We start from the raw sequence: 16,444 nt of genomic DNA on the forward strand, positions 1-16,444 counted from the left end.
CTCAGGCCATGGGGGTGCCCGCCTACTGGCACGGCCCACGGGCCCTGGGCGGTGCGGCCCCTCCCACAGAGGCGAGCTCAGAGCTGAGCATGGCTGCCTGACCCCCCCCAGGGATTCCCCCCCAGTGGCTCTGAGGGTGGGCTGAAACTGTGTGCCCCTGGGGGCTCCTGCCTTGCTGGGAGTGTGCCCTGCCCTCCACCTTGAGGGGCCTCTCTGAAGGGGTCCTTGCAGTGAGCCCCGGGGATCCCATGGTTTCCTGTGTGGTGCTCTGTCCACATGGGGACAAAGCCACCTTGGGTCTCCGTGGCGTCAGCACTGCTGCCTCTGGGCACCGGGCTGGCCTCAGCTTTGAGCTCTTTGCCCTGTTTTGCAGGGCCCATGACTTGACCCACGTGAGGCTGAGTGGCCTTGAGGAGGAGAGGTGGGGATGTGGAGGGCACCAGCTCCAGGCTGCACCCCAGGGCCAGCAGGGAGGGCACCCCAATGCATCCCTCCCTAGCTGGGTAACAGCAAGGGCACAAGGCTGGATCCTACCAGCCCTTGGCTGTCTCCTCTGTGGGGACAGGGTTAATGCTCATGAACATGCCCTTTGTGGTGCTCGGCACAAGGGGACGCCCACCGAACACATCGGTTCCCCCTTCGGGTGCAGCTCGAGGCCGCCAGACCCACGGCAGGGGACAGGGGAAGCAGGGTGTCCGGGCAGCGGGCTGGCAGTCGACTGCCTCTGCTCTGCTCCATGCCTTGGCTCTCCCCAGGGCAGCCCAGATGCCCAGCGCGGGTGTGACCCTCCCATCGGTGCCGCTGCCGCCAGTCCTGCCGCGCAGGTGACCCTGCTGCTTCCTCCCCAGGTGAAGGAGTGGCTCTGCCTGAACTGCCAGATGCAGAGGGCCCTGGGGATGGACATGACCACCGCGCCTCGCTCCAAGAGCCGGCAGCAGCTGCACTCCCCCACACCGTCTCCTGCCCACTCTCCAGCCAAACTGCCCCTGGGGAGGCCGGAGCAGGAGCCACCTCGGGGCGCCAGCCAGGCTGAGACGGCCAGGGCCACCGCAGTGCCGGGGCCTGCCCCAGAGGTGGGACGGGTGCCTCCCCAGACCCCTCTCCCCACCAAGCCTTCCACAGCTGAGCCCAGGCCACCTGCAGGGGAGGCCCTGGGCAAAAGTGCCACCACAGTGCCCTCCGGGCCTGGTGCTGCTGAGCAGACACAGGAGGGCCTCACTGGGAGGCTCTTTGGCCTTGGTGCGTCGCTGCTGACCCAGGCAAGCACCCTCATGTCTGTGCAGCCGGAGGCCGACCCCCAGGGCCAACCTGCCCCCAGCAAGGGGCCTCCCAAGATCGTCTTCAGTGATGCCAGCAAGGAGGCTGGTCCAAGACCCTCAAGCTCAGGGCCAGGGCCCAGGCCAGCCTCTGGAGCCAAAACTGAGCCTGGAACTCGAACAGGCCCTGGGTTGGGGCCTGGGGCCCTGGAGAGAACTGGGGGAGCGACCAGTCCCAAGCACAGCAGAGCAGAGCAGCAGGCAGTGCCCAAGGCCTCTGCCAAGCCAAAGCTCCCGCCGCAGGGAGTGGCCACCTGCCCACTGTGCCAAGCCGAGCTCCATGTGGGCAGCAAGGGCCCAGCCAACTTCAACACCTGTACCACCTGCAAGCTCCAGGTGTGCAACCTCTGTGGCTTCAACCCAACGCCCCACCTGGTGGAGGTAAGAGAGCCACCCAAGTGTGTTCCCCTGGGCCTTGATGAGGGGGCCTGAGGGCACAGGGGCCAGAGAGGGCTGCAGAGTGCTGGGTCTGCAGCAGGCGCAGGGCTGGGGTCTCCTCTTTCCTGTCCCTGCCCCAGGCCTGACCTTCCACTCTGAGACCTAACTGGAAGGGGTAATGGTGCCTGCCACCCAGCTGGCTACCCAGTGCCCCGAGGCAGGTGTCGGAGGCAGCCACACGCAGGGGTCCCTGAACGGGCCTCCCCTCGCCCCCGTGCCTTGGGCCTGGTCCCGATGAGAGGTGCCTGTGCCTCTGCCCAGGTAGTAGGAGCCCGTGGTCCCATGCTGCCCTCCAGCCATGATGCTACAGAGGATTGTTGACAGAGGGCTGTGCCACCAGGGCAGGCCAGGGCAGAGGCTTTTGCACAGTGGGGCAGGCCATGCTCCAGCCCAGCCAGGTGGCATCTGCCCTCCATCCCCATTTCTGAGGTCTTGGGTGTTGATATCTGCTTATAAAAGCTGCACCACTGGCCCGTGTATCTCCCCCTAGCTGGGTCTGACTCTCTGTGAGGGCTGCTGTGGGTATGCTCAGAAATGCCCTTCTCACCCATGGGAAGTTCCATGGTGGTGTCCCGGGCACTGTGCAGAGTTGGGTGGAAGGGAACAGGAGGCTCTGTGCTCTCGTGAAGCCTGCTGTCCAGCCGGAGAGGCTCAGAACATAGGGAGGTACCCCGGCAGAGCAGGGCGAGCTTAGGCCTGGGGGGCAGGGCGAGCTTAGGCCTGGGGGCCCCTCCCGCCCCTTCCTCAGCCCCCTGCCCCCCAGGGCCATCCGCATGAAGCCCACTGTGGCTTCCTGGGGCATAGCTGGCTGGGTCCCACTTCATGGAGGAACCTTGGCGTCTGTGGCCAGCTCATCTTGGCAGCTGGCTGTGCCCGCACTGTGTGGCGCGAGCACGTGGGCAGGCCAGGGGCTCTGGCAGCCCCCTGAGCCGTGGTGCTGGCCTGTGGCTGACAAAATGGCGGGGCGTGGAGCGCAAGCCACTGCGGGCTCAGGGTGGGGCAGCAGGGACGGGCGCGGTGCTGCGCTGGTGTCTGTGGCACCTTGTCCTGGCGCACCCTGGGCCAGGCCTCCTTGTGATAAAGAGTAGCCTGATGTGTGAGCCCACTGCGATAAGGAAGCCTGCTGTCCCGCCACAGGCCGCAGTTTCCAGTGTTCAGGCAGGGGCAGCCCTAAGCAAGGCAGGCGACCTCCTCACGTGGAGCCCTGTGGCCTCCAGCCCCACGCTGCCATCTCCCCAGGCCCCAGGTCCAGTGGCGCCCTGGGGGAAGCTGGCCTGGCTCGTGGCTGCGAGCACCCTGGTGCTGAGGGCCCAGGTCACACTGGACTGCTGAGCTGGCCCAGCCTGGAAGACCCTCATCCCAGAGAGACCTCCTGGCCTGCATATGCAAATGAAGCGGGACTTGCGTGGGGAGGAGGGGACTGTCTGCCCGGGAGAGCGGACGCTCCCGACAGCTCCCTCCTACAGCCCCTGGCGGGTGCCGAGTCCCCCAGACACACGCTGCCCACATGAGCAGGCGCATTCTGACCCAAACCTCTTGTCAGCTGCTTGGCTGCCACCTGGACGCTGGAGCTCCTCGCCGCCCGGGGCCCCTGCTTCCCTCCCCTGCCCCCCCGGCCTGGCTGCTGTGACTCCTTTCCCCTCTTGGCTCTGCTTTTAATGCTGCTGCCCCGAGGGCCTGAGGCTGCTCAGCCATGACATCCGCTCCTGTGCTTCCCACCGTGGAGACCGTCCCACCGTCCACCCTGAGATGAAAGCTGGCGGCCTGAGTCCGTTCTCGAGTCCCCCCTTTGCCTCACGTCCACCCTGTGGACCAAACCCTGCGGCTCTGCCTCCCCGATCATCAGAATGTGGCCTCTCCTCTCCTCTCCATCCCAGTGGTCACAGCCCTGGTCAAAGCCCTGTCCATCCTCAGCCAGATGATGACCAGCAGCTTCCAGAGGCTCTGCCCACCTTGGCCCTGCAAGGGGCTGGTCAGAAGGGGCTGGTGCTCAGGGTGTCCCCCTCCCAACCAGCCCAGTTGCTTTGCTCACTGAGCCCCTTGGCCAGGCCGTGGTCACCAGTGACCTGAACCTCAGCAAATGGCCACTTGACATGGGCGCAGTTCTGTGCTTCCCTGTGACCTGCTCTGTGTTCTTTGTTAGTGGCTCCTTGTTTCTCAGCAGGTGCCCTAGACGCATCGTGCCCTGGGAGTGGGGTGGCAGGGCTGGCGGGTCCCTTTCCAGATCCGAGGCTAGGTCTACCCCGGCTGTTCCCCCCCCACCAGGTTCGGGACGACTGTGCTGTCCCTGTGTGCGGTGTGAGGCAGAGGGACCCATGTCTGCACGTGGGCTGGGGCCTGAGGATGGGTGGACTGTGGGCACCCCCCGCCAGCTCCCCATGGGCCGCTGGGCCTGCCAGGGCTCCATTGGAGGCTGGGCCGCCAGGCAGGGCGTGCTCCCCCACACCTCTGAGCTTAGAAACTTTTACCTTCTTTCGGGACAGGAAGTCTGGCGTGCACAGTACAGACAGCAAAACTAGATCCCCTTTGAAATTTCCTCTGAAAAAATAACCATGGTGTTATTCAGTGAGTCATTTCATAATTAAGAGTTGTTGATTACAGATTTTTTACCTGTTTATCTTTTTGAAGGATAATAATACCTCTGGCTTAATTTTAAATTGGCTTTCAGGTCAAAATAGAGTTGGTGGAGAACTGAGCGGGCTGGGACTGTTGTGGCCCCCCTGCCAGCTTTGCCCCATAATCTCCACGGGTCCAGCTGCACCCTTAAGCAGCCGGGCCTCCCTGGGCAGAGGGCCTGGCGCTGTGAGATGCGGGGCTGAGCCGTGTTGGGGACGTCAGGGGAGAGGCCAGCAGCCGGGCTGACTGTGGGGTGGTGGTCTCCTCCTTGTGGCGTGGGGGACGGGGTGCTCCGCCAGATGAGACGCCATCCCCCAGCCACTTGCAAGGCCCAGCACGGGCAGCCATGGAGCCAGGAGATTGGAAGCAGCCCTGAAAGGTCTTTGGGGAAGAGGCTGCCACCAGCCCTGACTGGGTACGAGTCTGCCCGTGGCCAGGGTAGGTCCTGGTCTCGGGAGGGGCTGCGCTCAGGGAATGCCCACCCCTGGCGCGGGAGCGTGAGGAGAGCACAGCCCAGCCACAAGGGCACGTGGTGGGGGGGCTCGTTTTCTCCGAGGCAGAGGCCCAGGCCGGGGCGGGAGGCGGTGTCACAGCCGCCTCTCGGAGCCGCAGTGCGCATGGCCTAGTGCCGCCGCCTGGGGCTCCTTTGTCGGGGAGCCTTCCCCTGCAGCCCTCAGCCACTGCCTGGCAGTGGGCAGTGGCCGGCCACAGGTGTGACCGGACGACGCACCGACCAGCCCCACGTACCGAGGCTGTGTTCTGCAGGGCTGCGTGGGTCGTGGCGGACATGCAGGGAGGACGCCCGGCAGCCTCTCAGGGCCCCTGGCTCCACGAGGCACAGTGGTCAGTGGTCCTGGAGGGCAGCAGGTCTCACCACCTGTGGGGCGCTCTTCCCACGTGTAGGGTGCTTCTCCTGCCTGTGGGATGGTCCTCTCATCTGTAGGGTCCTCCTCCTGCTGTGGGGTGCTCCAGCAGCCCTCAGACGCGTTGCTCCCCTCTTACCTGAGCCCCCAGCTCCATGTGATGGTTCACGCACCATGAGTGTGTGATGTCTTAGAGGAATTCCTACCTTCTCGGCCCTGGAAAGGACATGGGCAGAGGGACGCAAGGCCGCAGCGGTCATCAGAGCCTCCTGTTGTCCATCTGGGTCCCAGGTCATCCCTTGCCCACGTACCAAAGGGGAAGGTAGAGGGGCAAGTGGGCAGCAGGTCCCAAGGGCAGGGGCGGCCAGGGCTGGGCAGGGAGGACGAGAGAATGAATGTGCGGACCAGCGAGCAGACCAGAGAGGAGATGCCCAGGGCGGAGTGACCGTGGGCGCGCAGGAGTGTGTGCTGGTGGGGCCTCGTTCCCGCCCAGCCCCGGATTCCGCATGGCCTGCCTCCCACCCGCCCCTGTCCCCCAAGAGGCCTGCCTGGGCCAGGTCCCCCAGCCCCCGAGAGCGGGAGAGGCCTGGGCAGCCAGCCAGCTGTCTGTTCTCCGCTCTTACCTCACTTGCCGCCTCGCGCCTGCCCTCCTCTGCTGGCTGCTGGAGCAGAGCTGGGAGCCGAGGGGCGAGCCTGGCAGCCCCTTCTGGGCGAGCATGGGGGAGTGGTGCGCCCAGAGCACGTGAGCACAGGGGGTGTGATTTGCTGAGGGCTGGGCCCCCGGGCTCTGAGCCGCTGGCATTAGCCTGGCCTCCTCCATTCAGGCCACCCTTCCGAGGTGCCCTTGCTGCATTTAAACTGTTGCTCTTGGGATGGGGTCTGTAGGCCAGAGGTGGGGTGCTCACAGGTTTGCTGAGTCACCCGGGTGGGCCAGGGCCGATGACCTGACCCGGGATGGCTGCACGCCGGCACCCAGGGCGGGGAGGGGGTGGTGGGGCAGTGTTGCCTCGGGTCGGCCCCTCTCTGCGCTCAGCCCCTCGGGCTGGGGAAGGGGCTCCTTGCTCGTTTCCAGAACTCTCCTAGCCTTTGCCTGTGCCCCTGCCACCTCCCAGGGTCCTCTGCCATCTCACAGTCCTCTTTGACATGAGGGATTCCTACTGCCCCCAGGAGGTATGGGGACACATGGGCAGGCTCTGTGCCCCCTGTGCCCACCCACCTCTGGGCTTGGCCTTGGCCTGTCCAGCACTATCTCCAGGCACCTCTAGGGGTGGACCCTGGCCAGCATCCCTTGCCTCATAGGGTCAGGAAGGGATGGGAGTCAGCACCGGGTTGCAGGCCAGCCCTGCAGGGACTGGGGTGAGTATATGCAGGGCCTCTGAGGGCCCCCCGACTGCGGCCCTCTGCCCAGGACCTGTGTGGAGGGGGCCTCAAGGCAGAGGCAGAGCAAGTCTGTGGGGCCAGCTTGACCTCACGTACAGCAGGGCCTGCCACCCGCCTGGACTGGCCTCCCTGGGCCCTGAACGGAGAGATGGTGTGTCGTTCTGTGGCCAGGATACCAGGGCGGTCGCTGACATGGTGGGCACTGCGTGGCCCCGGGACGCCAGCTGAGAGCACCCTGGCTACCACGCTTCTGAGGCTCTGCCCAGTGCGCCAAGGGCGGAGTGTGCAGTAAGGGTGCTGAGGCTACTGGTTCTTTGGCTGGTGAGGGCCAAGGGCTTCCTCCTGGGCCCCCCCGGCTCTGTGTCTTGGGGTTCTCCTAAAGGGCTTTCCTAGTGGCTGGGTAGGGTGGTGCCTGAGTGTCTGGCCCTGGGGCGAACAACAGCAGGCGGGTGGGAGTGCCCAGGCTCTGCAGCTGGGCCGAGGGCATGCACGGGGCACCTCCGTGGCCAGGGCAGGGGGCAGGTCGCTGGGAGGTGCATGCCGCCCCCACTTCTGTGCAGATGCTGGAGCTGGGCGCCATGGGCTCTGGCGTCCTGGACACCCCGCCCCTGAGACCCCACGTCACTCTGGATGACCTGTGTGGGGCTGTGGGTTCCAGGAGGCTCCCATGCCATCCCCTGTCCATCACAGGAAAATGACCTCAAGCTCACCGAGACCGCCATGGAGACACTCTCCCAGCACTTCAGTGGCTTCGTGATTCTCACCCTCCTCCTCCCTGTTTCCTTTCAGAAAACTGAGTGGCTCTGTCTGAGCTGCCAAACTAAGCGGCTGCTGGAGGGCAGCCTGGGAGAGCCCCCCACCCCGCCGCTGCCCACCTCGCAGCAGCCCCCCGGAGGGGCCCCTCTCCGTGTGCCTGGAGCAGCCCCTCTGAGGCAGAAAGGGCCACAGGGCCTGGGGCAGTCATCAGGCCCCCTGCCCACCAAGGCCGGCGCCCAGGCCAAGTCCCTCAGGACTCCCGAGCCCAGCAGGACCCCAGGCAGCGTCCAGGAGAAGGAGGCAGGTGCCATGGCTAAAGCTGAGCCCGTGCCGAAGCCGCCTCCAGAGGCCGCCGTGTACCCTGGGACTCCGAAAGCAAAGCCCGGGGCGCGGAGGACTGCAGCTGCAGCCGCTGGTGTCAAGGTGGCTCCTGAAGCCCCCGCGCCCGGGGGCACAGAGGTCAGTCCCACCCGCTCCCCAGAGCCCTGCTCCCAGGCTGTCGAGGGCCGGGCCTGGCTCCCTGGGCGTGCTGAACGTAGGCCTGGTGGGCCTGGGGCCACAGATGGGGGCAGGGGTGCCCCAAGAGGCCCTGGCTCACCTGGAGCCTGTGAGTTCTGGGCCGGTGCTGTCTGGCACCTGGTCAGGTGCTTTGCCAGGTTCTTCTGCCAGTAGATCTGGTGGAGTCTCTCTCTGAGAACCTAGGGCTGCCAGGGTTTGCCTAGAGCCTGCAATCTTCAAGGCTAGGGAAAGGGAGTGTGGAGGGCCCTGACCCCCTGGGGCTGGCGGAGAGGCTGAGGCCCTGCGAGCTGTCTGCCACGGGGGCCGGTGTGTGCTTCTCACCCTGCTACAGGAGCTGGTGGGCAGGCCTTATGCCCAGGACCTGTCTCGGAGCCCCCAGAGCCTCAGCGACACAGGCTACTCCTCAGACGGGGTCTCCAGCTCCCAGAGCGAGATCACAGGTCTCGTGCGGCAGGAAGTAGAGCAGCTGGACGGTGCGGGAGTGACCGGCCCACGCCCGCCCAGCCCCTCCCAGCTCCACAAGGTGGGGAGCAGCGTGCAGCCCTCGCTGGAGACTCCGGGCCCAGCCCCCAGGGGCGAGCAGAGCAAGCCCCCCCGCAGCAGCAGTGGCGAGGAGCGGAGGAGGCCCCACTCCTTGTCCATTGTGCCCGAGGCCTTTGACTCCGATGAGGAGCTGGAGGACATCCTGGAAGAGGAGGCGGGCTCTCGGGACGCCGCCGAGTCCTCAGACGACCTTGGCAGCCAGCTGAGGCATGACTTCGTGGAGGACAGCAGCGAGGGCGGCCTGTCCCCGCAGCCCCCGCGGCCCCCCGCCCGGGCGGCAGAGCTGGCCGACGAGCTCATCCGGCAGCAGATCCTGGAGATGAGCGCCGAGGAGGACAGCCCAGAGGACCAGCCACAGGGCGGCGATGCGTCCAGACGGGGCGCCCCAGGCGGTGGCCTCAGGCCCAGGCCTGAGCCGGGCCAGGACCCCGTCGCGACGCCCAAGAGGCGTCTGCCTCACAACGCCACCACCGGCTACGAGGAGCTGCTGTCCGAGGGAGGCCCAGCAGAAGCCTCCGATGGCGCTGGGGCCCTGCAGGGTGGGCTCCGCCGCTTCAAGACCATCGAGCTCAACAGCACAGGCAGCTACGGCCCCGAGCTGGACCTGGGCCCGGGCCCCGACCCCGGCCTGGACCGGGAGCCCGAGCTGGAGATGGAGAGCCTGACTGGCTCGCCCGAGGACCGCTCCCGCGGGGAGCACTCCTCCACCCTGCCGGCCTCCACACCCAGCTACACATCGGGCACCTCGCCCACCTCCCTGTCCTCCCTGGAGGAGGACAGCGACAGCAGCCCCAGCCGCCGGCAGCGGCTGGAGGAGGCGAAGCAGCAGCGCAAGGCCCGGCACCGCCCGCACGGGCCCCTGCTGCCCACCATCGAGGACTCCTCGGAGGAGGAGGAGCTGCGGGAGGAGGAGGAGCTGCTGCGCGAGCAGGAGAAGCTGCGGGAGGCCGAGCAGCAGCGTGTGCGCAGCACCGCGCGGAAGCCCCGCCGGGACAAGGAGGAGCTGCGGGCCCAGCGGCGGCGCGAGCGCTCCAAGACGCCGCCCAGCAATCTGTCGCCCATCGAGGATGCGTCCCCCACGGAGGAGCTGAGGCAGGCGGCCGAGATGGAGGAGCTACACCGCTCCTCCTGCTCCGAGTACTCCCCGTCGCCCTCCCTGGACTCGGAGGCCGAAGCCGCGGACGGCGGCGCCGCCCAGCGCCCCATGTCGGGCGGCGAGTACAGCCTGCCCACCGTCATGGCCCTCTGCTCACCCACCGAGGTGCCCCTGGGCAGCTGCCTGGGGCCCAGCTCGGGCCGGCCCCTGAAGAGCGCCGAGGAGGCCTACGAGGAGATGATGCGGAGGGCCGAGCTGCTGCAGCGGCAGGGCCAGGCCCCCGGGCCCTCTCTGCCCGCGGGCGCCCGCCGGGAATACCGGGACACCCCAGACCACAGCCGTGGCAGGGCCGCTGCCCTGCCTGTCGCAGATAGTGCGCCTGGCCTGGGGGCCGCTGTCTACGAGGAGGTCCTGCACACGTCGCAGAACACTGCCCGCATGCGCCAGGCTTCCTGCAGGGAGCTGGCCGCAGCCGAGGGACGGAGGGAGAAGCAGTTTTTGAATGCCGAGAGTGCGCACGTGGACCCCATGAAGCAGGGTGGGGGCCCGCTCACCCCCGGCACCAGCCCCACCCAGCTCGCCGCGCCCGTGTCCTTCCCAGCCCCTGTGGCCTCCGACAGCCGGCTCATTCCTGACGTGCGCGTCACTCAGCACTTCGCGAAGGAGCCTCAGGACCCCCTCAAGCTTCACAGCTCTCCCCCCTCCCCCAGCTCTTCCTTGGAGGTTGGCATATCCTTCCCCTGGGTCCCTGGGGCCCCGGCCACCACAGCTATGGCTCCTTGTCCGGCCAGCCTGCCACGAGGGTACGTGACTCCGAGCCCCCTGGCTGGACCTGAGCGCAGCCCTTCACCCTCTCCCCCTGGCCTCAGCTACAGACAGAGCCCGACCACTGCCAGCTTTGCATCCCAGACTGAGGAGCTGCCCCAGGGCCCCAGCAGCCCTGCTGTCCTTGGCCGGGCTGCCAGACGGAGGCCACTGAGCATGAGTGGTGGGGAGGGCAGTGCCCCCCAGCCCTCCCAGGGACCCGCCTCCTTTGCAGGCTCCAGCCCACCTCTCTCCCTTCCCTCTCCCTCTGAGAGTCCCACGTTCTTCCCTGGCAAGCCAGCCCCACGGGCCACAGCAGAGTTCTCGACGCAGACACTAAGCCCGACCCCTTCCGCAGACATTCCACAGAGCCCTGGTGCCCATGCCTCAACACCTGTGGTGGCTCAGGGCACACAAACGCCACGCCGGCCCGGCACGCCTCGCCTGGTCTGGCAGCAGTCCTCCCAGGAGGCCCCCTTCATGGCCATCCCGCTGGCATCGGATGCCTCCAGCCAAACCAGGATGGTACATGTCAGCGCTTCCACCTCCCCTGTGTGCTCACCCACTGACACCGAGCCCACCACCCACAGCTACAGCCAGACGACACCCCCAGGTGTGTCTCCACTGCCCCCAGAGCCACCTGGGCCTCCTGGCTTCCCGCGAGCACCCAGGGCAGGTGCCAATGGGCCCCTGGCCCTTTATGGCTGGGGCGGCCTCCCTGCAGAGAACATCTCCCTGTGTCGGATCTCCTCTGTGCCCGGGACGTCTAGGGCGGAGCCAGGCCCCGGTCCCCCGGGAAGTGCTGTGGTAGACCTCCGCACCGCCGCCAGGCCCACGCCCATTATCCTGACCGACCAGGGCATGGACCTGACCTCCCTTGCTGTGGAAGCCAGGAAGTATGGCCTTGCCCTGGGTCCAGCGCCAGGTCGGCAGTCGACCACCGTGCAGCCTTTGGTCATCAACCTCAATGCACAGGAGCAGACCCACACCTTCCTCAGCACTGCCACCACCGTGAGCGTCACCGTGGCTTCATCTGTGCTTGTGGCTCAGCAGAAGCAGCCTGTGGTCTATGGGGACCCCTTCCAGAGCCGGCTGGACTTTGGCCAGGGTATGGGTAGCCCCGTGTGCCTGGCCCAGATCAAGCAGGTAGAGCAGGCCGTGCAGACAGCCCCGTACCAAGGTGGGCCCCAGGGAAGGCCCAGGGAGGCCAGATTTGCCAGGTATAACCTGCCCAACCAGGTAGTGCCTCTGGCCAGAAGAGATGCTCTACTCACTCAGATGGGCACCTCCCAGAGTGTGGGCCTCAAGGCGGGCTCAGTACCTGAGCCTGGTGCTGAGCCCCAGCGGGCAGCCCCTGCTGAGCTGCTATCACATGCCCTGCCAGGTGCCAGGAAGCCACACACAGTGGTGGTGCAGATGGGGGAGGGTGCGGCAGGCACGGTGACAACACTGCTGCCCGAGGAGCCAGCAGGTGCCCTGGACCTCACGGGGATGCGGCCCGAGGGCCAGCTGGCCTGCTGCGACATGGTCTACAAGTTCCCCTTCGGCAGCAGCTGCGTAGGCACCTTCCACCCCACCCCTGGTGGGCCTGAGAAGAGTGTGGCAGATGGGGCCCTGCCTGGCCTAAGCAACGGCCCGTTCTACAGTCCCCGGGACCCTGAGCCTCCTGAGCCCCCCTCGTACCGGGCACAGGGGGTAGCGGTGGGCCCCGGGCCCCAGGAGGAGCCAAAGCCCTACCCACAGGGCCCCCCCGGCAGGCTGTACTCCTCCGTGTCTGACACCAACTTGGCTGAAGCTGGTCTCAGTTACCATGCCCACAGGATGGGACAGCTCTTCCAGGGCCCAGGACGAGACTCAGCGGCAGACCTCAGCTCCCTGAAGCACTCCTACAGCCTGGGCTTTGTGGACGGGCGCCACCTGGGGCCCGGCCTGCAGTACGGCTCGTTCACAGACCTGCGCCACCCCACAGATGCTCTGCCCCACCCGCTTCCCATGCGGCGCTACAGCTCCGTCTCAAACATCTACTCAGACCACAGGTATGGCCTGCGGGGAGACGCAGCTGGCTTCCAGGAGGCCAGCCTGGCCCAGTACAGCGCCACCACGGCCCGTGAGATCAGCCGCATGTGCGCCGCCCTCGGCTCCATGGACCAGCACGGAGGGCGGCATGGCGGTGGTGGCCCTGACCTCATGCCCTACCAGCCCCAGCCCGGGCCTGGGCTCAGTGCCCCTCAGGCTCTGGCTCCTCTCAGACCCGGCCTCCTGGGGAATCCCGTCTTCCCAGAGGGCCACCCAAGTCCAGGAAACCTGGCCCAGTACAGGCCTGCCGCAGTCAGACAGGTGCTGCCGTCCACAGCCACCGTGCGGGCAGCCGATGGCATGATCTACTCTACCATCAATACCCCGATTGCTGCAACGCTACCCATCACCACCCAGCCCACCCCAGCACTGCGGCCCATGGTGCGCCGCGGCTTGTACAGGCCATACGCGGCTGCTGGAGTCACAGCCGTGCCGCTCAGCGGCCTGACACGCATGCCTGTGGTCGCTCCCCGCGTGCCTCTGGGGCCCAGTGGGCTGTTCCGCTATCCGGCACCGAGTAGATTCCCCACTGCTGCCGGCGCACCACCTGCTGAGGGGCCTGTGTACCTGGGGAAGCCTGCAGCTGCTAGGGCCCCACCAAGGCCAGAGCCGCCAGTGCGCCCCGCTCCAGACCAGCCTCAGTCCACAGCCAGCCCTGCTGCTGTCGCGGATGTGGGGGCAGCCCCAGCCCCACCGACTGGCCAGAAGCCACCCACAGACCCTTCGCTGGGGGGAGGCAGCGGGGCCCCCAGCCGGCCGGGGCTTGAGAAGGAGGTGGTGCAGGAGGACCGGCAGCGGAAGCAGCTGCTGCAGCTGGAGCACGAGCGCTTGGAGCTGGAGAGGCTGCGGCAGCTGCGGCTGCAGGAGCTGGAGCGCGAGCGTCTGGAGCTGCAGCGGCACCGCCAGGAGGAGCAGCTGCTGGTGCAGCGGGAGCTTCAGGAGCTGCAGACCATCAAGCACCACGTGCTGCAGCGGCAGGAGGAGGAGCGGCAGGCGCAGCTCGCCCTGCAGAGGGAGCAGCTCGCACAGCAGCGCCTGCAGCTGGAGCAGATCCAGCAGCTTCAGCAGCGGCTGGCGCAGCAGCTGGAGGAGCAGAAGCAGAGGCAGGAGGCACCGCTCCCCGCGGCCCCCGAGCCGGCCCAGAATGGCCAGTACTGGCCGCCCCTGGCCCGCCCGGCCCTCGTCGCTGCGGCGGGGCCCGAGGGGGCAGGGCAGCCTCGTGAGCCCGCAGTGCACCGGGGCCTCCCCAGTTCAGCCTCGGACATGTCGCTGCCGACCCAGGAGCCGTGGGAGGCGGGCCGCGGTGGCATCAAGAAGCGGCACTCCATGCCGCGGCTGCGGGACGCGTGCGAGCCCGGGGCGGGGCCCGAGCCCTGCGCGGTGCGGAGGATTGCAGACGGCAGCGTGCAGACGGACGACGAGGACGGGGACGGCCGCTACCCCCTGAGCAGGCGGCGCCGGACACGGCGCAGCGCTGACAGCAGCGTGCAGACGGACGACGAGGACGGCGAGTGGGCGCAGCCTGTGCGCCGCCGCCGCTCCCGCCTCTCCCGCCACCCCGACTCTGGCTCCGACAGCAGGCCAGATGCCACGGCCTCGTCCACCACCAAGGCTGTGAGCAGCGTGGGCATCCAGACCACCAGCGACTGCTCCGTGCAGACGGAGCCGGACCAGCTCGCCCGAGTCTCCCCTGCCATCCGCATCACAGCTGCTGCTGACCCCAAGGTGGAGATCGTGAGGTACATATCAGCCCCCGAGAAGACGGGGCATGGGGAGAGCCTGGCCTGCCAGACAGAGCCCGACGGGCAGGCCCAGGGCATGGCGGGCCCGCAGCCTGGAGGCCCAGCCGCCATCGGCCCCTACTTGCCTGGCATCCAGATCGTCACCCCAGGGCCTCTGGGCGGATTCGAGAGAAAGAGGCCGGACCCCTTGGAGATCGGATACCCAACCCACCTGCCCCCGGAGCCTCTTTCCCAGCTCGTGAGCCGCCAGCCCCCCAAATCCCCCCAAGTCCTCTACTCGCCAGTCTCTCCCCTGTCCCCACACCGGCTCCTGGATGCCTCCTTTGCTCCCAGCGAGAGGCTGCACAGGCCGCCCCTGAGCCCGCAGAGGCACCTCACGGCTGACAGTGCGCTCCGCCAGCAGACGCTGCCTCGCCCCGTGAAGACCCTGCAGCGCTCCCTGTCTGACCCTAAGCCCCTCAGCCCCACCGCCGAGGAGTCTGCCAAAGAGAGGCTGTCCCCCCACCAGCACCAGGGTGGGCTGGGTAGCCAGGTATGGGCACAGGGGCTGGTCCAGGGCGGGTCAGGGGTCTCTACCTAGCCTGGGGCCCCCGTGGCAGGGTGGCAGTGGGCGGGAGGGGGAGAGTGACCTGCAGCTGAAGAGGCCCAGAGGAGGCACAGGGGACCGGACGCCCGGGATGCTTGCCTGCGGGAGCCCCAGCCTAGCAAGGCTCCCTTGAGCAACACGGTGCTCACCACAGGCCCTGCAGCCATCCAGCCACACTCCCCTGGAACCTGCAGCCTCCCCTGAGTGCTGCCTCCTCGCGGCCTGTGCCCGGCCCTGCGGCCTCCTCTCAGCCTCTGCAGCTCTCCTGTCCGGGCTGGGCCCCTCCCATTCCCACCTCTCACTGTATGTTTCCCGAGAAAATCAGGAGCACAGACAAGGCTGGGCTGGCGTCCGTGGCCCCACAGGGAGCCCCCCCTTGGCCGGCTCTCACAGCCCATCCCTGGGGGCTGCGGCCTGCCCCACCTCACCTCGCCCCGCCTGTCTGGCCTTCAGCAAATCTGTTCTCACACCTGTCTGCTCCCCTAGGTAGGGGCTCCTGGAGCATGACCGCACCCTCGTCTGTGGCTTAAGTCACCAGTGATGTCCTGGGACTGTGCCTGGTGGCCCCCGTGGGCTGCCATGTGGGGCAGGATGGGACTTGCAGCCCCAGGGACTTTGAGAGCCAGGCTGGGGTGGGTGGACTTTTCTTGAGTGTCCCTGGAGCCTCTTAGAGGTCTTAAGCAGGTGAGACAGGCAAGGCTGGTGCCTTGGGCAGCTTCCTGGGCGAAGTGTGGGCGGCCATGCTAAAGGGGGAGACTGCAGACACCCAGGCAGGGGAGAAGCCAGAGGCCTGGTGGGGTGCGCTCGCCTTCTCCCCGGTGTGCGGCAGGGAGGAGAGGTGGGCCTCTCTCTGGGGTGTGCAGGCCTGGGGTGGGGGTGGTATCAGGATCCCGGGCTGGCAGAGCAGCTCAGAGGCAGGCAGTCCTGGCTGCAAGCTAGGGTGGGCACAGAGGCCCTGTGGCCTGGCCCTGTGGGTCACATGACAGGCAGGCATGACGTGCATCCAGAATAGTAACAGACAGCGGAGTGAGGGGTTCCAAAAGTGAGATGACCCCATCTGAGGTATTGGGCACCCTCTCATTTCCACCGTGACATGTGGTGGGAGCAGATGAGAAGTTTTTATAGTTTCTTGGCAAAGTCAAGTCATGTATTTGGGGGATGTGGGTGACCTGTAAAAGCCCCAAGCCTGGGACATTCTGGGAAGGGAGTGAGGGCCTGGGGAGAACCTTTCCACAAGATGGGGCATCAGGGCAGGGAGGAGGGCCCGGGAGGGCCGTGCTGGGGAGCCTGGGCCAGGGAGCCGCACGGCTGGAGATGGGGCCCCAGAGGCCCTGCAGTGGAGGCGGCAAGTTAGGACAGTGGAGAGCTGGGGGCCAGGCCAAGAGCACAGACCGGAGGGTTTGGCTGAGGGCGGTGCTGGGCAGGCGACTGAGCTGCGTGACCCTTTAGGGAGGAGTCGGGCTGGAGGCAGGAAGAGACTGGAGCCAGGGCAGCTGACCTGGCTGCAGCCTGGGCCCCTCCCCAGAGTCTTCTAGGGAGCCTGCTGGGCCTGGGACTCACCCCACTCCTGTCCGTGCCCCCCCAACCCCGGCTGCTAGGACACACCCAGGGCCAGACCTTGTACACTCAGCTGGCAGGGGTCCTCACAGCCAGGCCGGTGCCAGAGACCAGCCCTGAAGGTGCCTGCTTCCCCCCACCCCTGTCCCCCC

At 67.2% G+C, this 16,444-nt stretch overlaps 1 protein-coding gene across 12 annotated transcripts in view; it reads left to right on the forward strand.

Annotated features, from left to right (window-relative positions):
• BSN (bassoon presynaptic cytomatrix protein) overlaps positions 1-16,444 on the forward strand; it is a 59,528-nt gene that overhangs the window by 35,455 nt on the left and 7,629 nt on the right. For 11 of the 12 annotated variants that reach the window (XR_005054788.2, XR_005054784.2, XR_005054786.2 and 8 more), the window contains 3 exons: positions 849-1,697; positions 7,403-7,828; positions 8,220-14,681. Coding sequence is in view for 1 of the 12 variants with exons in the window: in XM_036994288.2 (XP_036850183.2) it covers positions 849-1,697; positions 7,403-7,828; positions 8,220-14,681 (7,737 nt within the window). In the remaining 11 variants the exon portion in view is untranslated. The remainder of the gene's footprint in view (positions 1-848; positions 1,698-7,402; positions 7,829-8,219; positions 14,682-16,444) is intronic. The other variant, XR_005054790.2, reaches the window with a different exon arrangement.

Source organism: Manis javanica, chromosome 3 (assembly GCF_040802235.1).
Source record: "Manis javanica isolate MJ-LG chromosome 3, MJ_LKY, whole genome shotgun sequence".
NCBI lineage: Eukaryota > Metazoa > Chordata > Mammalia > Pholidota > Manidae > Manis > Manis javanica.